Source organism: Sebastes fasciatus, chromosome 14 (genome assembly GCF_043250625.1).
Source record: "Sebastes fasciatus isolate fSebFas1 chromosome 14, fSebFas1.pri, whole genome shotgun sequence".
NCBI lineage: Eukaryota > Metazoa > Chordata > Actinopteri > Perciformes > Sebastidae > Sebastes > Sebastes fasciatus.
Genome location: NC_133808.1, coordinates 32448050 through 32475517, shown reverse-complemented (window position 1 = coordinate 32475517; position 27468 = coordinate 32448050). Strand labels below are relative to the sequence as shown.

At 40.4% G+C, this 27468-nt stretch overlaps 2 protein-coding genes across 2 annotated transcripts; one reads left to right on the top strand and one right to left on the bottom strand.

Annotated features, from left to right (window-relative positions):
• Positions 1-4044: 4044 nt before the first annotated feature.
• On the top strand, positions 4045-18941 carry ints6 (integrator complex subunit 6). The gene is made up of 16 exons (XM_074657975.1): positions 4045-4210; positions 6421-6510; positions 7207-7390; positions 7833-7958; positions 8070-8221; positions 8918-9070; positions 9327-9459; positions 10347-10441; positions 10535-10645; positions 12913-13122; positions 13247-13373; positions 15221-15363; positions 15457-15640; positions 15774-16196; positions 16623-16716; positions 17665-18941. Exons 1-16 carry the CDS (start codon positions 4091-4093, stop codon positions 17756-17758), a joined length of 2439 nt encoding a protein of 812 aa, XP_074514076.1. The 5' UTR covers positions 4045-4090; the 3' UTR covers positions 17759-18941.
• A 3273-nt stretch (positions 18942-22214) lies between these two features.
• Positions 22215-27244, bottom strand: serpine3 (serpin peptidase inhibitor, clade E (nexin, plasminogen activator inhibitor type 1), member 3). Its single transcript, XM_074658490.1, has 9 exons — positions 26835-27244; positions 24704-25015; positions 24378-24569; positions 23485-23727; positions 23189-23387; positions 22996-23096; positions 22814-22900; positions 22636-22719; positions 22215-22402 (listed from the first exon to the last, which is right to left on the bottom strand). The coding sequence occupies exons 2-9, from the start codon at positions 24966-24968 to the stop codon at positions 22347-22349; spliced, it is 1227 nt and encodes a 408-aa protein (XP_074514591.1). The 5' UTR covers positions 24969-25015; positions 26835-27244; the 3' UTR covers positions 22215-22346.
• Between the last annotated feature and the right edge of the window lie 224 nt (positions 27245-27468).

The window sequence follows — 27468 nt, the reverse complement described above, 5'->3', positions numbered from 1 at the left end:
GAGGGGAGGAGGAGGTGATAGTGAGGGGAGGAGGGAGAGGAGGTGATAGAGAGGAGGAGGAGGTGATAGGGAGGGGGAGGAGGAGGTGATAGTGATAGAGGGGAGGAGGAGGTGACAGAGAAGGGGGGAAGAGGAGGAGGTGATAGAGAGGGGAGGAGGAGGTGATAGAGGAGGAGGAGGTGATAGTGAGGGGAGGGGGAGGAGGTGATAGAGAGAGAAGGAAGAGGAGGTGAGAGAGGAGGAGGTGATAGAGAGGGGGGGAGGGAGAGGAGGTGATAGAGAGGAGGAGGAGGTGATAGAGAGGGGAGGAGGAGGTGATAGTGATAGAGAGGGGAGGAGGAGGTGACAGAGAAGGGGGGAAGAGGAGGAGGTGATAGAGAGGGGAGGAGGAGGTGATAGAGGAGGAGGAGGTGATAGTGAGGGGAGGGGGAGGAGGTGATAGAGAGAGAAGGAAGAGGAGGTGAGAGAGGAGGAGGTGATAGAGAGGGGGGGAGGGAGAGGAGGTGATAGAGAGGAGGAGGAGGTGATAGAGAGGGGAGGAGGAGGTGATAGTGATAGAGAGGGGAGGAGGAGGTGACAGAGAAGGGGGGAAGAGGAGGAGGTGATAGAGAGGGGAGGAGGAGGTGATAGTGAGGGGAGGGGGAGGAGGTGATAGAGAGAGAAGGAAGAGGAGGTGAGAGAGGAGGAGGTGATAGAGAGGGGGGGAGGAGGAGTTGACAGAAGGGGGGGAAGAGGAGGAGGTGATAGTGGGAAGAGGAGGTGATAGAGAGGGGAGGAGGTGATAGAGAGGGGGGGAAGAGGAGGTGATAGTGGGAAGAGGAGGAGGAGGTGATTGAGGGGGGGAGGAGGTGATAGTGAGAGGAGAAGGAGGTGATAGAGAGAAGGAAGAGGAGGTGAGAGAGGAGGGGGGAGGAGGAGGTGATAGAGAAGGGAGGAAGAGGAGGAGGTGATAGAGAGGGGGGGAGGAGGAGGAGGTGATAGAGAAGGGAGGAAGAGGAGGAGGTGATAGAGAGAGAAGGAAGAGGAGGTGAGAGAGGAGGAGGTGAGAGAGGAGGAGGTGATAGAGAGGGGGGGAGGAGGAGGTGATAGAGAGAGAAGGAAGAGGAGGTGATAGAGAGAGAAGGAAGAGGAGGTGAGAGAGGAGGAGGTGATGATAGTGAGGGGAGGAGGATGAGAAGGGGATAGTGGGAGGAGGTGACAGGACGGCTTACTTTACTTGTTGACCAAACTAAGGAGTCTATTTTAAACATGTTTTATATCAGCAGGAACTCATTTGTTTACACAAATTCAAACAAATACAAATTAATTTAAATATAAACAGAACATGTGATGAGAGATGCAAAAAACCCTCCATTAGAATATAATAGAAAATACCGTATTGTCTACTTTATGAGTGCAAAAGGCAGAAATGTATCTTTGATTTGTGTGTGCAAAATCACACATAAATATTAAATATCTTATCTATATATATATATATATATTTACCATAAATTATATTTTAATCACAGACGAGGATATGAAAACTGAATATTTATTTTAGTTCAAGTTTTTTAGTTATCATGTACGACGGAGTATGAGGGCCATATTGAGGAAAAAAATTAATTTATTCGGAGATTTCGAGAAAAAAATTCGTAATATTACGAGAATTAAGTCGTAATATGAGAATAAAGTCAGAAGTTTACACTAATACAAAGTAAACACTAAATCACAAAGTAATTAATTATTTGACATTTTAACGGGCGATAAAAAGAGGAATTATAAAAAATAATTTACAAGTGAAATATTAACCCATCAATAAATAGTTCATATTAAAAAGGGATTTATAAAAACAACATAAAACAGTCAATAAGTACATCATTAAAAATACATGAATGAATTCATAAATAAATAATGGAATTTAAAAATAAATAAATAACTAGATTCCCAAATTGAGTTGCAAATGGAAAAGGAAATTGCCCTTTAATATTATAAATTATATATTTTATTATAATATTATATTATTTTTAAAATCTGTATCCTTAATTCAGTTATTTATTTCTCCTTTTAAACTCCCACTCAGATAGATTTTTAAATTCCATTATTTATTTAATTATTAATTAATTAATGTATTTTTAAATGATGTATTTATTGATGGTTTGGTGAAAATATTACAGCATGCAACGTATAAATATCCCACAATGCAATGCGGTAGAGACATCGTCTCTGCCGCTCTGGAACGTCAACAACGCTTCGATTTAAATGTACGTATCAGATTTCACTCTGCTAGGTGTTAATATTTATTGTAGAGATTAGTTCAGACTTTGATTCCCACAAACCATCGCTTTGGTCACATGAGGTTGGTTACCATGGTTACACGTTTCTCTAACCAGCGAGGACGCTCACAGGAAGTCCTACAACCTACTAACCTCCTAAAAGCTCCAGACTACTGTCTACTCACACAGAAGTATGTTGAACGATGGGACACATGTTGAGTTTGTAGTGCAGAGTGAGATTTCAGATGCAGCCGTAGTTTATTTTGTACGTGCAAAAAGCAGAAATGTGTCAATTATTTCTTCTGTATATTTATAGCAATACCTTCTGCTGTGATATGTGCGATTGGCTAAAATCAGATATTATATTGGTAATCACAGACGAGGATACGAAATCTGAATTTCTGTTATTTGTTTTAGATCATTTATTTATCATTTGCACAACAATTACATAGAAGCAGGCTGTCAGGCTCCCTCCAGCTACGCTCGTTAAATAGAATAAAATATTAAATAGAGTAAAATAATAATAAAATGTATATTCAAAAAAACTTATTATTATTATTTACGGCTGTCAAAGTTAATAATAACGCGTTAACGCAAATTTAAAAAAAGAAAAGTGAAAAATATCCGAAAGAAAAAGTCAGAAAGTCATAATCCAAGTTAAAGGGATCAAATATAACATAAATAAAGAAATATAAATCAGACAGTAATTGCAAAAGAATAGACTGAATGTAAACAGGAATATAGTTAATATAAATATGCACAATGATAACTATATATATATATATATATATATATATATATATATATATATACATATACATATATACATATATACATACATGATTGATTTTGAATTATTTACTCCTTTATTTTAGTGTCATGCTTCACACTTCATAAACAATAATAAAACTCGCTGCCAAAAGAGAAACCAAAAACACAAACCAGGTATAAGATAGATAAAATATGAGATAAGATAATCTTTATTAGTCCCACAGCGGAGAAATATGCAGGATTACAACAGCAATAAATAAATAAACATGTAAACAATAAAGATATTAAGTAAGTAAACAAAAAACAAGATATAAAAATAGACTGAATGAGTGGTTGGGTTCACATTATTGCACATAATATGAAATGTTGACATCCATAATATAACATCAATAAACACTCATCATGTCAGACAGATATAAACAGAACAAATCTCATCATATCTTTTATAAAAGAGTCTTCTGTTCCAGACGTTAGAGATATAACTGACAGTCCTCAGTAACCACTCAAACTTCTGTCCATCATCTAGCTCAGGATTTATACAATATCTACTTAAATATTTATACATTTTATACTTAAAGTAAAGTAGTGGTGGCAGCAGCTTGGTCGCTGGTAGAACTGGAGAGAGGAAGTGACCTACATATAGTTTGTTTATTATCAGCTCACGATTATAATAATAATAATAATAATAATATTAAAAAGTTAAACATTTACTTCTGTAGAAGTTTTTCACAACAGTGGTGGAGCTGGGTTCTATGTTCTAGATATAAACTAATATTATAAGACATTAATGAGGTTGATTTTCACCGTTTGAATGGCAAAAGAAAGAAGAGAGACGGACGTTTAAAATGTAGTTTAAACGGTGAGAATCTGATGAGCCACTCTGGAGATATATCAGTGTTTAAACAAACATTACTGAGAACATAAAGGTCTTAATAATGCGTCATATTAAGAGGATATATAGAACATAGATAAGCTCCTGTGTAGTCTCTATCTTTATCTACCACGTTTATTATATTCTGTGTGTTTTATATGTAAAGGCTGGATGGAAGGAGAGCCACGCCACCTTCATGACGGAGCTGAGGAACCTGCAGGCAGCCGGGCTGACGTCTATCGGCCAGTCGCTGAGGACCGCCTTCGATCTACTCAACCTCAATAGACTAGTGACGGGGATAGACAACTATGGACAGGTTCGTAGCGCTGAGGAGGCCCCCCTTCACACACACCCCCCCCCCCCCCCCCATTCACAGTCTAACAAGCATCAACCACCTGCAGCATACTGTGACCCCCCCCCACCCACACACACTCTCAGACCCTGTTCACACCTGGTATTAACATGAGTGATCTGATCTCACCTCCCCGCTCTGTCTGCAGATAAACATGTAGAGAACACACGTTGTGATGAGGGCTGGCAGAGTTAACGCCATAATAACGTTTTAACGCCACTAATTTCTTTATTTTGACAATTTTTAGGTTGTAGCAGCTCAGTTTTAGAGTTAGTGAAGATCCTGGTATCATATGAAACTAGTAAACCTGATGAATCCATCGTTACCAACCATGTCACACTATAAAAATGTCCGAAAAAATAAAAAAAAGATTGACAAATAGTCTGAAAAATATTCGCAAATACAATCTGAAAAAAGTCTGAAATTTTTTTCAAAAAGTCAGAAAAATATTTGAATAAAAGTCAGAAAAATATCAGAAAAAAAGTCAGAAAAATGTCCAAAAGAAAGGCAGAAGAAAAGTGCGATACTGGTATCATAGTAAACTATAAAACCTGATGAATCCATCGGTACCAACCATGTCAGACTAGCTGGTCATGAAGGAGGTTAAATAACGCTCCAAACTTACACTAAATGTTGGAGAGGACAAACTGTCATGTCCATTTTCAAAGGGGTCCCTTGACCTCTGACCTCCAGATCAGTGAATGTAAATGGGTTCTATGGGTACCCACGAGTCTCCCCTTTACAGACATGCCCACTTTATGATAATCACATGCAGTTTGGAGCAAGTCATAGTCAAGTCAGCACACTGACACACTGACCGCTGTTGTTGCCTGTTGGGCTGCAGTTTGACATGTTCTGATTGGAGCATATTGTTTTATGCTAAATGCAGTACCTGTGAGGGTTTCTGGATCAATATCTGTCATTGTTTTGTGTCGTTAATTGATTTACAATAATAAATATATACATACATTTTGCATAAAGCAGCATATCTGTCCACTCCCATGTTGATAAGAGGATTAAATACTTGACTAGTCTCCCTTTAAGGTTCATTTAGAACAGATAAAAAAAATACTAAACTTTATATTTTGGGTTATTTGACAGACAAAACGAGCCTGATGACGTCACCTCGGGTTTAAAACGAGAACATAAATGAAGACTTAATAATGAAAATAATCTCTCAGTCAGCTACATGACGTCATTACATCCCTGTTTATCAGCCGCACTGACAACATGTGAACTTTGGACCAAACATCAGCGCTCACATCACCTCCTCCTTTCCTTCCTCTCTTAATGAAAGTGTGATCAGTGTTACCAGCTGACTCCTCCTCCTCCTCCTCCTCCTCCTCCTCCTCCTCCTCCTCCTCCTCCTCCTCCTCCTCATCATCATCATCATCTCCCCGGGGAGACTCATCAGCCGCCTGGCAACCTGGAGGGCTCTTTGTTCCTGTAAAGAGGAGCCTTCCAGGGCTCCATATATATTATAAACTGTATGAACTCCCTCTGCAGCTCTCTGACACCTGGAGCTCTCATCAACGTCAAGATAAAACAATCAAAGCTGATGTTTCTTTATGAGTCAAAGCGGCTGATATTGAGATATTATACGGAGCATCACTTTGATTAAGTTAACAGAGACAGAACAACAGTCCTGTGTGTCGAGTCGTCTGATGAAACCTTTAACAGCTGAGACGCCTGACAGCTGACCTCCTTCATGACCAGCTAGTGTGACATGGTTGGTACCGATGGATTCATCAGGTTTTATAGTTTACTATGATGCCAGTATCACACTTTTCTTCTGCCTTTCTTTTGGACATTTTTAAAACTTTTTTTTTATATTTTTTTTTTCAGACTTTTAACTTTGACAGCCCTAAATAATAATAATAATAATAATAATAATAATAATAATATGTATTTATATAGCACCTATTACACACACTTATTGCAGATAATACCGTCTCAGATGTTTAGTCATTGTGAACTATAAAGACTCTACTTTCACTCTAAAGAGATCCCCTGTAGGTTATCTATATATAATATCTGTGCTCATTTAGGCCTCACACTAACCGGAGCTATAAATATATACAGCGGCTAATGTGAGATATAAAACTCTTTAGTCTGACACGTTGCTTTTTTCTGCTTTTGTTGTTTAGTATTTCAAATATTGTTTCTCTTCTCAGGGAAGGAATCCCTTCTTCCTGGAACCCGCCATCATTATCGCCATCACCGACGGCAACAAGTTGACCAGCGGCGGTGGAGTCCAAGACGAGGTCAGCCAGCGTCAGGAGCACTTCCTGTCTGATCACACAACAATGTTTAACACAAGAAGCATCCATTACTGCATCAACCCCTTTCCCTTATTATCTGTCACTGCAGGCTAACATTACGCTCACAGCTACTGTTAAAACACATTTTTAATAGTTAAGATCACGACTATATAACGTAAACCAGTCCTCCCACACTTGGAGGATATCAGTTTAAGTGTATGTTATATTTAGAGTATTCTCATCTCTTTACATCGCCATCAGACAGCCCTCCAACTCCATTCATGAAACCAGTAATTTTACCTCTCAGAACACCGGAGTGACTGTTGGGTTTTTGTTGATAATAGTAATATGTTCTGGATACATTTTCTGCACGTTCAGATCAGATTAATAATATAATATAATAATAAAGTGTATTTGTATAGCACCTTTCATACAAGGAAAACAGCTCAGAGTGCTTCACAACAAGGGGAATAGGTACAGACACCGAGTGCTTCAAAGCAGGGATAGAATGAGATGGAAAATAAAACACATTTGATAATAATAATAATAATAAAAATATTAAGGATCAATATTCCCGTAAAAAAAATGTAGCATTTAACATCCAGTGAAATGAAAGAGGAGGTTTTCCTGCTCTGTGTGTGTGTCTTCATATTGTCCAACATGGTGCATCTTGAAGTCATCATTAACGTCTCCGTCCAGCTCCACCTCCCTCTGACCACGCCGCTGCCGGGTAGCGAGCTGACCAAGGAGCCCTTCCGCTGGGACCAGCGTCTGTTCGCTCTGGTGCTGCGCATCGCCGGCAACGCCTCGGTGGAGCCGGAACCCCTCGGTGGCGTCCCGTCCGACGACTCCCCCATCACCCCCATGTGTGAGGTCACTGGAGGTAAATATATTATATATGATGTTAAAGGGGCACATGAAGGTCAGTTTACTGTTGGAGGGTAAAGGTGAGAAGTGTAGAAGTAGACTGGTATCTCTCTGCTGCCGGGTTGAGGATGAGAACGGAGCAGAATGATGCTGATGGTTCAGATCTCAGAGCAGCTGACTGCAGATCATCACACAGCTCCATTGTCAGTGACCGTCTACAGTAAATGCTGCTGTCCATTACTGCTGATGGCAGAGCTGACACAAAGCCATGGCCCATTGACATCACTGAGTGAACGGGTGCATGACAAGGTCACCAGAGGTCAAGTGAGAGGCTGAATTAGACCAATCAGAACAGATAAAAACTGTGATTAACTATTTTAATCATTTGACAGCCCTAACATATATTTATATATATATATATATATATATATAACACTGTATATGTGTGTGTGTTGCAGGTCGTTCGTACAGCGTGTTCTCTCAGCGGATGTTGAATCAGTGTCTGGAGTCTCTGGTTCAGAAGATCCAGAGCGGGGTGGTGATCAACTTTGAGAAGACGGGTCCTGATCCGCCTCCTCTAGAAGGTAGGAGACGCTTTAAATCAGCTGATAGAATCTCTGTTTAACCTCCTCCAGGTTCTAACTGTGTGTTCTGTCTTTAACGGGTGTTTAACGTCTGTCTGTGTCCGTCTCAAGACGCTCCGGCCGAGCCGGTGAAGTCCGGACCGCAGACTTGGCACTGTTGTCACAAGCTGATCTACGTCCGACCCAACCCCAAAACCGGCGTCCCCATCGGTCACTGGCCCGTCCCCGAGGCCTTCTGGCCGGACCAGAACTCCCCCACGCTGGTAAGAAACACAGCACTAAATCATATAAATGTTTGGTTCCACCGTGCACCTTTCATTATTCTACCCTTTAAAGGTTTAATACGGAACTTTTCCACATTAAAACGTCCAGACCTGTGTTATTATATATATATATATATATATATATATATATATATATATATATATATATATATATATATATATATATATATATATGTTGTTGAGTTGTGTAGAATAACCATAAAGTTCTGCAAAGATTCTTTATTTCTAATTTAAAGTATTTGTGTCCCAAAGTAGGTCCGTTCATAATAAAGATGCAATAAGGGAAAAAATATATAGTTTGTTTACACTCAACATAAGAAATCAGATATTTCCTACAATAATAATAGAACAAAAAGGGAAATAGTGAAGTTAATAAAACAGAATAATACAGAACAAATAGATCAAATAAAGTTCACAGCAGGTAGCAGCACTGATATAGCTGATATATATACAGATTATATCAGTGTGTATCTGGTAATATATAGGATGTTTCATGTCTTTTGTCATTTTATTTTGAGTTTACTTCATTTTATTTATGAATTAACTGTAAAAACAATGGATGTTGTTAAATATCAGCTGATAATCAATAATTCAATTCAAATATAAACTAAAAGGTATCCCTTCTTATAAGTACATGTTAATGTGACGTGGACTATAACAGTATTTACCCCCCAGCCCCCCCGCTCGGCCCACCCCCACATCCGCTTCTCGTGTCTGGACTCCGAGCCCATGGTCATCGACAAGGTGCCCTTCGACAAGTACGAGCTGGAGCCGTCGCCGCTCACGCAGTACATCCTGGAGAGGAAGTCCCCTCACACCTGCTGGCAGGTAGAGCACCGCCACACACACAAACACACACACACACACACACACACACACACACACACACACACACACACAGGAAGTACATAAATAAACACTGTAAACATTAAAACTGAAATCCATCGTGTTTCTGACCTCTAACCTTTAAAGAGAGAGTTCATACTTCAGCATGAGGTGAATAGATGACCATCAGGTCATATGATTGCTGGTTGATGTAACGTCATCACACACTGATTCGGTGTCCTCTCCGTCTGTGTTTCAGGTGTTTGTGTGTAACAGTGCCAAGTACAGTGACCTGGGTCAACCGTTCGGCTACCTGAAGGCCAGCACGGCTCTGAACTGTGTCAACCTGTTCGTGATGCCCTACAACTACCCGGTACTGCTGCCTCTTCTGGGTAAGACCGACGCCGCCGGGTCACGTTGGTCACTACTTCCTGCTAACGTCTTCATCGCCCTCTCCTGGTTTGAACTGATGAAAACAACTAATATTAGTTATTATTATTATTCTGTCTTCTGACCTGATAATTAAAAGATAAAACAACCACTCACAGATTCTTTCTTTGTTTATTCTGGACATTTAATTTTCTTTTTCCCAGAATAAACTAAGAAAGACCTTTTATCTGTTCCATCTTTACTACTACCGGACACTCGGTACTGTTCAAGATTCAGAGTCGTGCTCGCCGCCACTTTCTACTTTAACAGTCAAATTAAACATATTTAAGATAGAAATGTTGCTGCTGCTGTGAAAGCTGTTGATTATTTAGTTATTTTCATTCTTTAAAAGTCACCAGAATGCAGAAATAAAGTCTCTGAATCTCAGAATGTTTCAATCAATCAATCAAACTTTATTTATACATCACCTTTCAAAATACAAGGAAATAAAAATAAAGAAATAAATATTATGAAACTACACAAAATAAACAAATTGTATTAAAATAATCAACTTTTAATAAAATAAGAGAGATAATAATGATCAACAATAAAATGTTAATTAAAGTAAAATAAAATGATGATAAATAAAATGAGTATAAACAATAAAAACGATAAAATTATAAAACACTACATAAAAGCCAGACTAAATAGATGGGTTTTTAGTTTATATTATATGTATTATAGATTATTGATGATTATTGTTGAATCATTAAATTCATTGTTATGTTTTATTATGTATTATTATTATGATTTCAGGCTTTAGAAGATCCCTGACAAAGTGAGGACTGTGAAACATTGGAGGTTTTTCTAAAGAACATTTTTCAGTCTAAACTTATTTTTTTTCTTGCAGACGACTTGATCAAAGTGCACAAGTTCAAGCCGACCATCAAGTGGCGTCAGTCCTTTGAGAACTACCTGAAGACGATGCCTCCGTACTACATCGGGGTCGGTGGACGTCACCTCTTTATATATATATATATATATATATTGTATATTTAAGCTGCTGCGTTGGTCTCATCGCTGTTCTTCTCTCTACAGTCTCTGAGGAAGGCGCTGAGGATCATGGGAGCTCCCAACCTGCTGGCCGACAACATGGAGTACGGTCTGAGCTACAGCGTGGTGTCCTACCTGAAGAAGCTCAGCCAGCAGGTCAGAAGTGTTCGGTTGTTTCTGGATTCCTCTGTGTTCCTCTGTGTTCCTCTATGTTCCTCTGGATTCCTCTGTGTTCCTCTGTGTTCCTCTGTGTTCCTCTGTGTTCCTCTGGGTTCCTCTGGATTCCTCTGTGTTCCTCTGGGTTCCTCTGGGTTCATCTGTGTTCCTCTGGATTCCTCTGTGTTCCTTTGGATTCCTCTGTGTTCCTCTGTGTTCCTCTGGGTTCCTCTGGGTTCATCTGTGTTCCTCTGGATTCCTCTGTGTTCCTCTGGGTTCCTCTGTGTTCCTCTGTGTTCATCTGTGTTCCTCTGGATTCCTCTGGGTTCCTCTGTGTTCCTCTGTGTTCCTCTGTGTTCCTCTGGGTTCCTCTGTGTTCCTCTATGTTCCTCTGGGTTCCTCTGGGTTCATCTGTGTTCCTCTGTGTTCCTCTGGATTCCTCTGTGTTCCTTTGGATTCCTCTGTGTTCCTCTGTGTTCCTCTGGATTCCTCTGTGTTCCTCTGGATTCCTCTGTGTTCCTCTGGATTCCTCTGTGTTCCTTTGGATTCCTCTGTGTTCCTCTGTGTTCCTCTGGATTCCTCTGTGTTCCTCTGGATTCCTCTGTGTTCCTTTGGATTCCTCTGTGTTCCTCTGGATTCCTCTGTGTTCCTCTGTGTTCCTCTGGATTCCTCTGTGTTCCTCTGTGTTCCTCTGGATTCCTCTGTGTTCCTCTGGATTCCTCTGTGTTCCTCTGTGTTCCTCTGGATTCCTCTGGATTCCTCTGTGTTCCTCTGGATTCCTCTGTGTTCCTCTGTGTTCCTCTGTGTTCCTCTGGATTCCTCTGTGTTCCTCTGGATTCCTCTGTGTTCCTCTGGATTCCTCTGTGTTCCTCTGTGTTCCTCTGGATTCCTCTGTGTTCCTCTGTGTTCCTCTGGATTCCTCTGTGTTCCTCTGGATTCCTCTGTGTTCCTCTGTGTTCCTCTGGGTTCCTCTGTGTTCCTCTGGATTCCTCTGTGTTCCTCTGGATTCCTCTGGGTTCCTCTGGATTCCTCTGTGTTCCTCTGGATTCCTCTGTGTTCCTCTGGATTCCTCTGGATTCCTCTGTGTTCCTCTGGATTCCTCTGGATTCCTCTGTGTTCCTCTGGATTCCTCTGGATTCCTCTGTGTTCCTCTGGATTCCTCTGGGTTCCTCTGGATTCCTCTGGATTCCTCTGTGTTCCTCTGGATTCCTCTGTGTTCCTCTGGATTCCTCTGTGTTCCTCTGGATTCCTCTGTGTTCCTCTGGATTCCTCTGTGTTCCTCTGGATTCCTCTGGATTCCTCTGTGTTCCTCTGGATTCCTCTGTGTTCCTCTGTGTTCCTCTGTGTTCCTCTGTGTTCCTCTGGATTCCTCTGTGTTCCTCTGGGTTCCTCTGGGTTCCTCTGGATTCCTCTGGGTTCCTCTGTGTCACACAGCTCCAGTAATACTAGAGTTTCACGTAAACTGTCCAAAGATGAAAATAGTCCCTGAATGCATAATTTACTCCTATTTGAGGGGTGGATAATAACAAACAAATAACCAAATAAGTGTTAAAAACAGTTTTAATCTTGGTGACTTTTATTCTTTTAATCAGATGCAGTGTTTAGCGATTTATAGCAACATTTTGTTGAGTAGATAAGACATTATTAAATGAACATTAAAGAAGTTTCTCTGATTTTGTTAAATGCAAATGTATTTATTTATTTATTTATATATATTGTATATACATAAAAAAGCTAATAATAATAAAAATATAAAAATAAATAAAAACAATATAAAAATATATTATTTAAGCAAATTCAAGGGAGAGTTCATCCCAAAATCAAATCTACACATTGTTCTTTTATATATATATAAATAAATAAAAAATAGACAATAATTATATAAATATAAAAATAAATAATAATAATATAAATATATATTATTTTTTTCTAGAAAATTAAAGCCAATTAAAGGGACAGTTCATCCCAAAATCAAAACTACATATTGTTCTTCTATATAAAAATAAATATGATATATAATTAATATAATAATAATCATGGTAGTAAGATAGAAACCTTAAAAAAATTATAATAATAATTAATTAATTAAGTGTAAAAAAAAAAAAAGAAAGCACAGAAAATAATAATTAGTAATTAAATAAATACCATAGAAAGGTTAGGTTCTTATCCTATAGAAACACTGAGGGCTACCTCTTATAGCAGAGGTTATATATGAATTTACCTCATTAATCCACTGAGTCATGTTATTGGTTTGCTCCCACTTCCAGTCAAAGATCGAGTACGACCGGCTGATCGCGTTGATCGGTAAGAAGCAGCCGCCGGAGGCCGGCATCAAGGTGCGCTGGCGAGGCGGAGGGATCTCTCTGGCACAGCGCCGGGACTTCATCCAGCAGCTGCAGAGTCTCTCCGGAGACGTTCCGAGTCTGGAGCTCAACCCCAAAGAGTTCCAGGGCTTCCAGCTGGCTCTGCTCAACAAGGTACCGCCGGACTGGTGTTCAGGTTCCCCCTCTGTTAAAATCAAACATCCCTCCACAGGTGTTTATCCATGTTTTATGAAGCTTGTTATCAACTGTAAATCCTCTCTGTTTATGTCCTCCTCAGGGCCTGAAGCCACAGAGCTTCAGGAACCCCTACGACATCCCTCGCAGCCACCTGCTGGACCAGCTCAGCCGGATGAGGAGGAACCTGCTCAACACCAGCGTCTGTTCTCTCAGAGGACAGGACTCAGGTCAGTCTAGTTCATCAGAGGACAGGACTCAGGTCAGTCTAGTTTATCAGAGGACAGGACTCAGGTCAGTCTAGTTCATCAGAGGACAGGACTCAGGTCAGTCTAGTTTATCAGAGGACAGGACTCAGGTCAGTCTAGTTCATCAGAGGACAGGACTCAGGTCAGTCTAGTTCATCAGAGGACAGGACTCAGGTCAGTCTAGTTCATCAGAGGACAGGACTCAGGTCAGTCTAGTTCATCAGAGGACAGGACTCAGGTCAGTCTAGTTCATCAGAGGACAGGACTCAGGTCAGTCTAGTTTATCAGAGGACAGGACTCAGGTCAGTCTAGTTTATCAGAGGACAGGACTCAGGTCAGTCTAGTTTATCAGAGGACAGGACTCAGGTCAGTCTAGTTCATCAGAGGACAGGACTCAGGTCAGTCTAGTTCATCAGAGGACAGGACTCAGGTCAGTCTAGTTTATCAGAGGACAGGACTCAGGTCAGTCTAGTTCATCAGAGGACAGGACTCAGGTCAGTCTAGTTTATCAGAGGACAGGACTCAGGTCAGTCTAGTTCATCAGAGGACAGGACTCAGGTCAGTCTAGTTCATCAGAGGACAGGACTCAGGTCAGTCTAGTTCATCAGAGGACAGGACTCAGGTCAGTCTAGTTCATCAGAGGACAGGACTCAGGTCAGTCTAGTTTATCAGAGGACAGGACTCAGGTCAGTCTAGTTTATCAGAGGACAGGACTCAGGTCAGTCTAGTTTATCAGAGGACAGGACTCAGGTCAGTCTAGTTCATCAGAGGACAGGACTCAGGTCAGTCTAGTTCATCAGAGGACAGGACTCGGGTCAGTCTAGTTCATCAGAGGACAGGACTCAGGTCAGTCTAGTTCATCAGAGGACAGGACTCGGGTCAGTCTAGTTCATCAGAGGACAGGACTCAGGTCAGTCTAGTTCATCAGAGGACAGGACTCGGGTCAGTCTAGTTCATCAGAGGACAGGACTCGGGTCAGTCTAGTTCATCAGAGGACAGGACTCAGGTCAGTCTAGTTTATCAGAGGACAGGACTCAGGTCAGTCTAGTTCATCAGAGGACAGGACTCAGGTCAGTCTAGTTTATCAGAGGACAGGACTCAGGTCAGTCTAGTTCATCAGAGGACAGGACTCAGGTCAGTCTAGTTCATCAGAGGACAGGACTCAGGTCAGTCTAGTTCATCAGAGGACAGGACTCAGGTCAGTCTAGTTCATCAGAGGACAGGACTCAGGTCAGTTAACACCTAATAAACTATATCAGGATCCCCGGGAGCCGGCGCCATGACGTCAGCTAGTAGGTAAAGCGGCTGTGGACGGAAAAACTAGTATCAGTTTAAGTGTACGCTATATTTAGAATATTTTCTCTGCTTTACCTCGCCATCAGACGGCCCTTTACCTCGCCGTCAGACGGCCCTTTACCTCGCCGTCAGACGGCCCTTTACCTCGCCGTCAGACGGCCCTTTCTGACGGGGAACTGAAGCCGATATATCACCGTCTTCAGAGCCACCAGACTCCATTCATAAAACCAGTAATTTAACCTCTCAGAACAGGGGAGTAGCTGGTCTACCGCTGCATCCATCGGTTAGTTAGTTTGTGTTACTGTGTGACTTTCTGATCTGAACTAACGTGGCGTCCACAGCAGTACATCGCTTAGCTGGAGCACGCCGACCACCATCTAAGTTACTGTATTAATACACCGACTATAAGGATGTACATGTAGCAGCTTCATCATGCATCAATACATCAGGAAGGAACGCCGATGGGATGATATAAATACATAAGAGTGTTAATTCTCCCTCCATGTTGATTTCTCCTGTGTTCTGGTGTCCAGACCAGCTCCACAGCGTGCCGATAGCCCAGATGGGGAACTACCAGGACTTCCTGAAAGCTGCTCCTCAGCCTCTCCGAGACGCCGACCCGGAGCAGCCCAAACGCCTGCACACCTTCGGCAACCCCTTCAAACTGGACAAGAAGGTGACCCATCGATCCTGACCCTGATCCTGATCCATCAACCCTGATCCTGACCCTCGCCCAGCATTATTAACCCCTTCCTCTCCTCTTCCTCAGGGTATGATGATCGACGAGGCCGATGAGTTCGTGACGGGTCCTCAGAACAAAGGGAAGCGACCCGGAGACAGCAGCAACATGACGGGCGGCGGGCCCAAGAGACGCCGCTGCATGTCTCCTCTGCTGCGTCTGGGCAGAGCCTACACCCCCCCAGTAACGCCGCCCGCCAGCCCCCGACCAGCAGGTAGTGTACTGATAATGATGATAATAATAATTATTATTAGAATAATGATAATAATAATGATAATGAAAAAACAATAATAATAATGATGATGATGATGATAATGATAATAAATGTTTTAAATGTGACCCTGCAGACATGGAGATGAACGACGGAGAACCTGAACCAGACCTGATCATCATCAACCACCTGAACCAGAACCACTACAGCTCAGACGGGGGCTCGGACTCGGAGGGGGAAGCTCCGTCGGAGTCTGCCGACCACCAGGAGAACCACACGGACCCTGAGGACCTCCGGGACGGCGACGGTGACGGTGATGATAACGAACAGGAGGAGGAGGCGGATGATGAAGAGAACGGGCGACCGCGGGCGGGCGAGCTGCTGCTGGCGCCGCCGCCGCCGGACAGCGAGGGCGAAGGGGAGCTGGTTCTGATGGAGGACCAGACGCATCGCTACCTGTCGCCTTCAGCGCTGAAGAAGCACATTCACATCGAGACGACGAAGGTCAACAACGAGCTGAAGACGCTCATCAACAAGGAGATCAGGAAGCCTGGAAGACGTACGTACTACTAGTACTAGCAGTACTAGTAGTAGTAGTACTACTACTACTACTATTACTATTATTACTACTACTACTACTATTACTACTAGTACTACTACTACTACTACTAATAATAATAATAATAATACTACTACTACTACTAGTCATCAACAAGGAGATCAGGAAGCCTGGAAGACGTACGTAGACTAACGGAAAAATAAATAAAATAAAATCTACAGAACTACTACATGTAGACGGATATTCTTCTTCAAATTCAATTCAAATCACTTTATTTGTCCCCGAGGGATGATTGTAGAGGTTTGTAGAGTAGTACAATTAACAACACAATACAGGAAAAATGTAAACATCTTGAAAAATAAAAATGATACTAATATAGTACTAATAAATTAAATAATCCTCAACCATTGTATCGTTGTGTTCCAGACTATGAGAAGATCTTCCTCCTCCTGAAGCAGATCCAGGGCACCCTGGACACCCGACTCATCTTCCTCCAGAACATCATCAAAGAGGCGGCCAGGTACGGCGTTAACACACATAAATACAAGATATTATAAGAAATCACCTGTTTCACTGGTGTCGCTCAACTACCTTTGCTCAGGCCCTCCTTCACAGCTTTCCTCAGATAAAGACACAGTAGAGCACAGAAGCCGTTTCCATGCTGCCAAGCAGACAAGCGCTGGCGTCTGCCTTTTATCTGAACCTTTTTGGACATTTTTGGAATTTTTATGTACATTTTTCTAACTTTTTTTTCAGACAATTTCAGACGTTCATTGAATATTTGTTGTGCATTTTTAAGACATTTTTCAGACAGTTTGGGGATTTTTTTTCGTCCTTTTTTGAACATATTTTCACACATTTTTCAGCCTTTTTTACAGAATTTTTTGAGGGGGAATTTTGGCCTTTTTTATCAGCCTTTCTTCTTTTTTATAGATATTTTTCAGACATTTTTCGAACACTTTTTCGGCTTGTTTTCAGATATTTTCTTACATTTTTTGGGGAAAAAATGTTGGACATTTATCGGCCAATTTTTTTATTTTTTCCATGTTTTCGGTCCGTCTGTATATTCCCATGAGGAGATCAGAGCCCCCTCTGATCCCAGCGGGACCTCAGTAGAGTAGGCGATCCTTAATGAGGCCCAGACCACCTCTGAATGTGGTCTGAAAGATGTTTCTTGAGTGCGTTCACACCTGTACTTAGAGCTATCCACTTGTGTACCAAAACTTTTTATGCAGAATGAAATCAACAGATCGCTGCGTTCACTTTCACGTTACTGACGGGCTACATTCCTACTAATCTTTGCATCAAAATAAGACTTAAAATAAGGTTCTTATTTCTGCATTTTAAACGTCAGGATCGCAGTCGATCGTGTTCATTTAACTGTGAGAAGCTAAAATCATGATTGTGATTAATATTTGATTAATCGTGCAGCTCTAATATACAAACCTCAACATTTTGTTTTTATCAGGTTCAAGAAGCGCGTTCTCATCGAGCAGCTGGAGAACTTCCTGGAAGAGATCCACAACAGATCCAACAACATGAACCACGTGGACACGCTCTGAGACTCAAACAACCCCCCCCTCCCTCTACTTCCTGTTCTGGAGCGCCGCGGAGACCAGACGGCATCCAGCTCTCTGACTATCACCTCTTCAGTCGCGCCGGTTTGCACACAGTCTAAAGTCAGTGTTGACCCTGAAGGGAGGACGGAGGACGGAGGGAGGAACCCGTCCTGAAGCCTCCGTTTATTCTCTCTTTAGTCTCAAAGGAGGAGGAGTAGAAGACGAGGGAGGGCAGGACCGTTCTGGATGTTTTCTCCGTGGTGACGCGACGGCGTCCGGTAGGACGGCTTCAGGCCGTGTGTTGGTAACTCAGGGTCAAACGGGATCCGGCGCTCATCAGATTTACACTCCGCTAACCGAAGCACTCCGATGCTCTGAGATGAACTAGTTAACGTGGTTAACCCACCTGACTGACCGCTGACATCACTGAGTACTAACTTAATAAAACTCATCCACCGTTTCCATGGAAACTCTAAAAAGATCTTTCTGAGCGATCCACACAGAATCTCTCTGAATGACAGACGTTTAAATATACAGGGACAAACCGCTCAGGAAGTAAACGCCAACGCCAACGCCATCACAATCAGCAATAACACCGGCGACACATTCACCCGACCCCCCGGTTCTACCTTCATTTAGCCTCAAACAGCTGATATGCAACTCAAACTGTCCTCTGGAGCGTCTCGGATGTCCTGACGGGCTGGTCGCTGCCAAATAACGTTAACCACCCCGCCGTCTGTCCCCGCCGTGAATCTCAAACCTACTTCCTGTTAACCGTGAATGCACTTGTGTAAATTTGAGAATGTTTATTTAATGTATTTTAAAAGAAAAACGACCGTCTGTTGCAGTTGTTTTTCTCAAATGTACACAATAATGTGATGGAGGTCAGGAGGTCAGGAGGTCGGAGGTCAGGAGGTCGGTTTGTGATTCAGAGGGCAGCAGTCCTCTTCTGTCCCCCCCCTCCCGGGACCGGGACCAAAAATCTGCCATAAGTTGTGTTTGTGTGTGAACGGGCCGCTACCAAAAGAGTATTTTGAATACACTGTAAAGATGTAAATAACTCTAGAGAACTATTTAAAGAGAATGTTCAGTGGAAAACTAAACGGCCTTTTTGTAAGTATTTCCATGAATAAAGTTTCTATTTTACACTGTGAAGGGCCGTGTAAATAATAAAGTGTTCTGTAAACATCGGCCTCGCCCTGGTTCTGCTCGTTAGCACTTTTATAATAATAATAAGGCTGTCAAGCTGCTTTTTTTCAGACTATTTTTTTTACTTTATTCTGACTTTTTTTTGGAATATTTTTCAGATTTTTATTTTTAGACATTTTTTCTGACTTTTTTTCGAATATTTTTCCAGTATTTTTTTGGAATATTTTTCAAACTTTTTTTCAGATATTTTTCAAACTTTTTTTCGAATATTTTCAGACTTTTTTCAGATATTTTTCAGACTCTTTTTTTTCGAAAAGTTTTCAGATTTTTATTTTTAGACATATTTTCTAACATTTTTTTTACTTTTTCCAGACTTTTCAAACCATTTTTCAAATTTTTTTCTGACCTTTTCGAATATTTTTCAGACATTTTATTTTCGAATATTTTTCAGATTTTTATTTTGACATTTTTTCTGACATTTTTAAAACTTTTTTCTGACTTGTTTTAGAATATTTTTCAGACTTTTTTGGGAATATTTTTCAAACATTTTCATACTTTTATTTTTCGAATATCGTTCGTTTTTGTTTTTTTTACTTTTTCCAGACTTTTTTTCGGACATTTTTCAAACTTTTTTTTGAATATTTTTCAAACTTTTTCTTACTTTTATTTCGAATATTTTTCAGACTTTTTTTTTTGTCTACTTTTTTCAGTCTTTTTTTTGTTAATATTTTTCAAACATTTTCATACTTTTATTTCGAATATCGTTCAGACTTTTTTTTTACTTTTTTCAGACTTTTTTTCAAACATTTTTCAAACTTTTTTCTGACCTTTTCGAATTTTTTTCTAACTTATTTTTTCGAATATTTCTCAGACTTTTATTTTTAGACATTTTTCTGACATTTTTCAGATCTATTTTTTTGGACATTTTTTTAGATCTTTTTTTTCGAACATTTTTTGTCCGATATTTTTCAGATCTTTTTTTTCAGACATTTTTCGGATCTTCTTTTTTAGATTTTTTTTCGAATATTTTTCAAACTTTTTCCAGACTTTTTTTAGAATATTTTCAAACTTTTTATTTTTAGACATTTTTTCTTACATTTTTTAACTTTTTCCAGAATTTTTTTCAGATCTTTTTTATTTTTACTTTTTTTATCCGACATTTTTTCAGATCTTTTTTTTCAGACATTTTTCAGATCTTTTTTTTCAGACATTTTTTAGAACTTTTTTTTTCAGATCTTTTTCAGATCTTTTTTTTCGAATAGTTTTCAAACTTTTTCCAGACTTTTTTTCTAATATTTTCAAACTTTTTATTTTTAGACATTTTTTCTTACATTTTTTAACTTTTTCCAGAATTTGTCCAACATTTTTCAGATATTCTTTTTCAGACTTTTTGTCTTTTTTCAGACTGTTTTTAGAATATTTTTCTGACTTTTCTTCGAATATTTTTCAGATTTGTATTTTTAGACATTTTTTCTGACATTTTTCAAACTTTTTTCTGACTTTTTTTTCGAATAATTTTTAGACTTTCTTTTTTTTTTTTTTTTTTTTTTTTTTTTTACTTTTTCCAGACTTTTTTCAAACTTTTTTTTTAATATTTTTCAAACTTTTTCATACTTTTCCTTCGAATATTTTTCAAACTTTTTTTTGAATATTTTTCAAACATTTTCATACTTTTATTTCGGACATTTTTCAAACTTTTTTTTGAATATTTTACATTTTTTTTCATACTTTAGAATATTTTTCGGACTTTTTCTTTTACTTTTTTATCGAAAATCTTTCAGACTTTTTTTAGAATATTTTTCTGACTTTTCTTAGAATATTTTTCAGATTTGTATTTTTAGAAATTTTTTCTGACATTTTTCAAACTTTTTTTTTTTTTTTTTTTCGAATATTTTGCAGACTTTCTTTTTTTTTTTTTTTTTTTTTTTACTTTTTCCAGACTTTTTTTCGGACATTTTTCAAACTTTTTTTTGAATATTTTTCAGACTTTTTTTTTTTTTTTTTTACTTTTTTCAGTTTTTTTTCGAACATTTTTCAGACTTTTTTTAGGTTTTTTTTCAATGTGGTTTGCAGAAAATAGAGGATCTTTATATGGATGGTAACCTTCTTACTTTTGATCAGCTGTGTCAGATATATTACATCCCTAAAAAAACCTTTTATAAATATTTACAGCTGAACCATTTTATATTATCAAAACATAAGTTCATAATATCTGAACCACTGCTATCACATCTTGAAAATCTGATACTTCTGAATTTAAATGGGAGGAGTCAGATCTCTTTATTTTACGCAGCTTTGATGTCATATGATAAGGAGTCTACGATTGACAGGCTGGAGGCATGGAGACTGGATATTCAAGAGGACATACAAGAGACTGATTGGGAACTTGCATGTTTAAAGGCCCAAAAACAATCAATCAATACGAGAATGAAACTATTACAATACAAATGGTTAATGAGAACTTACATTACCCCAGCCAAACTGAACCAATGGTCCCCTGGCGTCCCAGACACTTGTACTAAATGTTTAGAAGGAAGGGGTACTCTGTTTCACGGTGTATGGGACTGTCCGAAGTTAAAAAAATACTGGGAAACAATTGTTCAGAATATATCTGAGATTGTTGGAGTGAAGGTGCCTCACCAAGCAAAGATATGTATATTAGGTATATATCCAGATAACTTTATCGTTAGCTCAAAACAGTTAATTTTAATTAACTTTGGACTCCTGCAGGCCAGGAGAATGATAGCTTTGTCTTGGAAAAAAATGGATTTACCTCCGATACATGTATGGGTGAGGGAGATGGCATCTTGTGTTGTACTGGAGAGACTTACATACATAACCAGAGGAAAAGCAGCAGAATTTGAAAATATTTGGAAACCTTTGTTGGAGTTTCTTGGACGTCAGGGGACACAGTCAAATTGAAACTACTGTGTGTTGTTGAGTGCTGTTGTCGAAATTGTTGTTGTTTTTTCTCTTCCTTGAGGTATTTATTTATTTTGTCTTATCTTTTATTTTCTTTGTTTTCTTTGTTGGATAAGTGAAACATGAAATGTCATGTCTCTCTTTCTTTGGAATTCTGACTAAACCTTTCATTGTATAATTTAATTAATAATATTGTTAGTCTGTATATGTATATATGTAAATTCAATAAAAATATTGTTTAAAAAAAACTGACAGCCCTGATAATAAAATAGTTATCATTTTATTTATATAGCATGTTTCTCTTTCCTGTCTGATGTCACAGTTTTAAAGAGGTTTATTTATATTCTCAATAAAAGAAGAAAAAGACCAAAAACACTGAGCGTAAAAACATGTATTAAAATTTTATTTACAGAAAAATGTACAAAAATATTGTCCCTCTTCCTGAAGTGTCCGTGGACCCTCCCGTTGGTCCACTAATAAATACCAGTAGTGAAATAGGTGGTGGTGGGGGGGGTTTAGGTTAGTGTGTTTCAGGGTCCGCTGGGTTCATCACTCGACCCATAAACAAGATGGATCCTAAAATAAAGAACACAATTCAATAAAACAGGTTTATTAAGTTTATTCACTTTAATACGACGGAGTGTCAGGGCCACGTTGAGGGGAAGAAATCTGAGATTACGAGAATAAAAATATTATATTACAAGACAAAAGTCATAAGTTAATGTGGAGAAAATCATACCATTTCAAGAAAAAAATGTAATATTACGAGAATAGAGTAATAATAATAATAATAATAATAATAATATTACCTGTGTTAATGTGTCGCAGCAGGAACAAGAACGGCCGGTCGGCCTTGAAGACGGGAGCTCTGGAGCGTTTGAGCAGCACCATCGCTGAAAGGTCAACACAGTGTTTCCTGTTATCATCCCATAATACTGTGATCATAGAAGAGCTGCTTTCAGACCAGTAGAAGTTAAAAATGATCACCTGTAGCGGCGGCGGCCTTCGTCCCGTCTTCTGTGACCTCTATTCTCACTTCATGGAAGGCGTCGGACACGTAGAGACTCTCCTCGGCTGCAGAAGAAACAGGAAGCACACCGTCAGTGATCATGTGACCTGATGAAGCTTCTAGAGGAATGAATCAGGTTAAAATGAGGTGATGTGTTGACCTGATATTCCGGTGAAATCCGCCGCCGTCGGGTTGAAGGCGTCGCTGATGCCCATGGCGGGAAGCACCGCCCTCAGGTTGAACCTGTTCTGCATCCTGAACCTGTCAACGCCACACAGAGAACGTTTAATGTTCATCTGAAGACATGTTGAGAGTCTAAAGATTCGTCTGCAGCAGGAAGCGTTGGTCTGAACCTGGGCAGGAAGACGTCCATCTTGGCTCGGCGCAGGCCCGTGTCCCAGGATGCCAGCTGGCGAGCGGTGAGCTGCGACTCGATGGAGGACAGCGGCGTCTTCCTCTCGCTGGGCAGCACCACCTGCAGGCTCAGAGAGCGGCCCAGGTACGGCAGCTCCAACACCGTGTAGCGCTGGTCGGACGGCGTCCGGAAGTGACCTGACGGGGAGAGAGACGGCGTGGTCAGGTGAGCTGCTGATGGACGGACAGATGGATGGATTAATAGATAGATGGAGTGATCGATGGCGTCTCTTACCGAAGCTGACCTCGGTGGCCTGGTACATCATGGGCACCTTGACGGCGGTCCCGTCGGTGAGGACGAAGGCCAGGTTCTGGGTGTTGGTGAACAGGAACTGTTTCTGCCAGATTCCCCTGAACGCCACGCCGTTGACCAGCGCCATCTGCAGCCGGTGGCCCCACCACGGGGCCTCCGGCTGGGCCTCGCCGGAGCCCGACAGCTCCCCGCTGCTGCTTCCTGCCTGCAGGGGCCACGCCTCATCTGGGAGGGAAGAGTTAGTTAGTTGAGTTTATTGTCCACTAGGAGGCAGAGAAACTCCACAACACGCCGACACATTATGACTCTCTAAAGACTGGAAAGGCCAAAGATTTGAACTAGATGATGAATCAGAAGACAACTAAACTATAAAACTTTGAATCTGTGATCTGTCTTCACAGTGATGTTGACGTATCAGATCAGTTCGATCAATAACTGATATCCACTAAGGGGGCGTGTCGGTCGGTATAATGCTGCCTTCAAAACCAAACTGGTGGTCTTGTGTTTACAACACGGGAAGCCGTGTACACGATATTCTTGGCGTCAAGTCGTGAGAACACCGCTGCTAAGCAACGGCAACATTAACGTTACTGCTGGTCCTCCTCCCTGAGACACGAGGGTTATTTAGTGTTCTGGTTCTCTTTAGCTGCTAGATGCTCCACTAAGTTCAGCAGCTCGTCTCTACTGAGTGTGTCTGCTGTCTGCAGGAGGAGAACAGTGAGTCTATCAGAGCTTGTTTACTGAACCAGTCAGTTAATGTGTCGTAAAACCAAAAACAAGGAGCTAAAAAAGGCTAAAAAGCTCTCTGGGTTCTACAAGCCAATAGAACATTGACTAGCGGCGTTCTGACTGAGTGCTGAAGCCGTCCGGCTCACCGTGCCGGTGCTGGCTGAAGTTGGCTCGGACCACGCTGGCGTTGGCCCAGACGGCGGCGTGCCGAGTGAACTCCGTCAGCAGCCGGACGCCGCTCTGCACGAACAGCGTGCACGTCTGCTGCAGCACCATCCCCTGGCTGCTGTTACTCACGTCTCTGTGGGAATGCAACAGGAAGTCCTGCACCTGGGCGTCTGAGGGACAGGAAGACAAGAAGAAGACAGAGGACAGGTGAGACACAGAGGACAGGTGAGACGGGACAGATTCATCATCAGTACCACTGACGCTGCCTCCTCCACCCTCTGGGCTACCTGACGGTGTCTCCTACCCTTCACGTTGTATCCCAGCGTGGCCTCCAGCTGAGCCAGCGTGTTGCCCCTGGCGCCGAGCTGCAGCAGCCCCAGAGACAAGGAGACGCTGACGGGTGACAGGATGAGGTTTGAGACGTTCTCCGTCTCGGTGAGCGTCTGGTAGAGGCTGACGGCGAAGCGGCCGTGCAGCTCCGCCATGCCGTCCTGAAGGCTGCCGTCACACCGGCTCCTCTCCACCAACCAGAAGCAGAGGAAGACGGACGCCACCGGCAGGCGACGCATGTCCTCAGAGCTGCAGGACGGGGACGCTAGAGTCCAGAAACTAAATCCTGTCGGACCAGAAGAGGTCAGAGAGGTCAACCAGCAGGCAGCTGTCATTTTACAAACATCTAGTTATAGCCTATTATATGACCTATTCCTTAAGTCGGTCCGGGCCACAGGTTAACAAGCTACATCTGATTCTAAAATTGAGCACCTTTAAGACTAAGAACCTTTGAAAATTTATTTTATTCATTTATTTATTTTCATTTATTTATATTTGTTCATTATTATCATTACTATTTATTTATTTATTTTATTTTATTTTATATTATTTATTTACTTATTTTTATTATTATTTTTTGGGGCAAATAGCTGCAGCAGCAGTAATCATATTTAGCAAAATAAGTGCAGTTTAAGGAAACTGACAAATGTTGTAGTACTGTAGTCCTGTAGTACTACAGGACTACAGGACTACAGTACTATAGTACTATAGTACTATAGTACTACAGGACTATAGTACTGTAGTACTATAGTCCTACAGTACTATAGTACTATAGTACTACAGGACTATAGTACTATAGTACTATAGTAGTATAGTATTATAGTAGTATAGTACTGTAGTCCTGTAGTCCTGTAGTCCTGTAGTACTACAGGACTACAGGACTACAGTACTATAGTACTATAGTACTACAGGACTATAGTACTGTAGGACTATAGTCCTACAGTACTATAGTACTATAGTACTACAGGACTATAGTACTATAGTACTATAGTACTATAGTAGTATAGTATTATAGTAGTATAAGGTCACTGTGGAGAGAATATTGCCAACTAAGCCAATCTTGTAATCAGATAATGTTTCCTACTGTGATGTGTAAATATCAGAAATATTAACCTATAGAAATTTATTTTTACTCAATTAATTATTTTGTATTTATTTATTGTCATCAAAATTATTTATTTTATTCCTAATATGTTATTAATTTATTTTATTTTGTATTTATTATTTATTTTATTGATAATATTTTATTCATTTATTTTATTTTATATTTTATTTTATTATTTTTTTATTGATATTTTTGTCTGATAATTTATTGATATTTTAAGGAGATTTTAATTTTTCTTTAAATATTTCACTAATATTTTTTAGGATATTTTACTGATATTATTATGGATTTTTTTTTTCAAATTGTCTTATACTTTACTATATATTTTATCATCACTTTAATGTAGCAGCTGGTAAATGTTGAGCTACTTTTAATGATTTTATATTCTGCTGGTAGTTTAATCTATAATAATACATCAGCATTTATTAGTTTGTTTTAATAATCTGAATCTGTAAAGTAACTAAAGCTGCCCGATAAATGTAGTAAAAGTACAATATTTACTCTGAGATGTAGTGAAGTAATACTACAATATTTACTCTGAGATGTACTGAAGTAATACTACAATATTTACTCTGATGTAGTGAAGTAATACTACAATATTTACTCTGAGATGTAGTGAAGTAATACTACAATATTTACTCTGAGATGTACTGAAGTAATACTACAATATTTACTCTGATGTAGTGAAGTAATACTACAATGTTTACTCTGAGATGTACTGAAGTAATACTACAATGTTTACTCTGATGTAGTGAAGGAGAAGTAAAAAGTAGCATAAAATGGACAAATAAAGTAGAAGTACTTGAGTATTTCGTTACATCCCACCACTGATAATGATAACATAATATACACATAATATTAACTCAATAATATTAACATTAATCTATATATTTATTATGAGTAGATTTTGAAGGTATTGGTATTTTAACTTGAGTAGATGATCAGAATACATCTTAATACTTGTGTATAAGTGATGTAAAGTTTAAATCTAATATCTTACTGTAGTGTTGTGTCTCCTCAGGTGAGATGTCCTGATGTCCTGTTGGTGTCTCAGCTCAGGTGAAGTGACGTCAGGTGTCCTCCTACCTGCGGACAGGTGAGGTAATATCCTCCAGCTGTTGTCCCACACTGACACCAACCATCCAGCCTCTGTCTGTCTTTGTCCCCGGTCCTCCTGGTCCTCCTGGTCCTCTGGTCCTCTGGTCCTCGGGTCCTCCTGGTCCTCCTGGTCCTCCTGGTCCTGGTCTGTCTCTGTGAGGCGGTGTGTGTAGTCATGAGACCGTGTTTAAAGCGGTCTCCGTCGGAGATGTCCGTACCAACCGTCCGGGGCTCCTGCTCCCCTCCCCGGAGCCCGGAGCTATAAGGAGCCAGGCGGAGGGAGGCAGGAGGGAGGCAGGAGGAGGCAGGACCCAGACCAGCAAATCCTGGAGCCAACAAAACAACAACACACACACACACACACACACAGACAGGAGCACACACACACACACACACAAACACACACAGGAGCACACGCACACACACACACACACTCACACACACTGGAGCACACACAGGAGCACACACACGCACACACACACACACACACACACACACACACACACAGAACCAGGGAGGTTCACTCACATTTTAAT

Coding starts and splice junctions, on each gene's coding strand:
- serpine3 (XM_074658490.1), bottom strand. CDS start 24,968: ATGCGTCGCCTGCCGGTGGCGTCCGTCTTCCTCTGCTTCTGGTTGGTG. Junction 23,728..24,377: donor CTTCAGCCAGCACCGGCACG/GTGAGCCGGACG, acceptor CTTCCCTCCCAG/ATGAGGCGTGGCCCCTGCAG. Junction 22,901..22,995: donor GGATTTCACCGGAATATCAG/GTCAACACATCA, acceptor TTTCTTCTGCAG/CCGAGGAGAGTCTCTACGTG.
- ints6 (XM_074657975.1), top strand. CDS start 4,091: ATGACGGAGCTGAGGAACCTGCAGGCAGCCGGGCTGACGTCTATCGGC. Junction 13,374..15,220: donor TCTCAGAGGACAGGACTCAG/GTCAGTCTAGTT, acceptor TCTGGTGTCCAG/ACCAGCTCCACAGCGTGCCG. Junction 15,641..15,773: donor CGCCAGCCCCCGACCAGCAG/GTAGTGTACTGA, acceptor GTGACCCTGCAG/ACATGGAGATGAACGACGGA.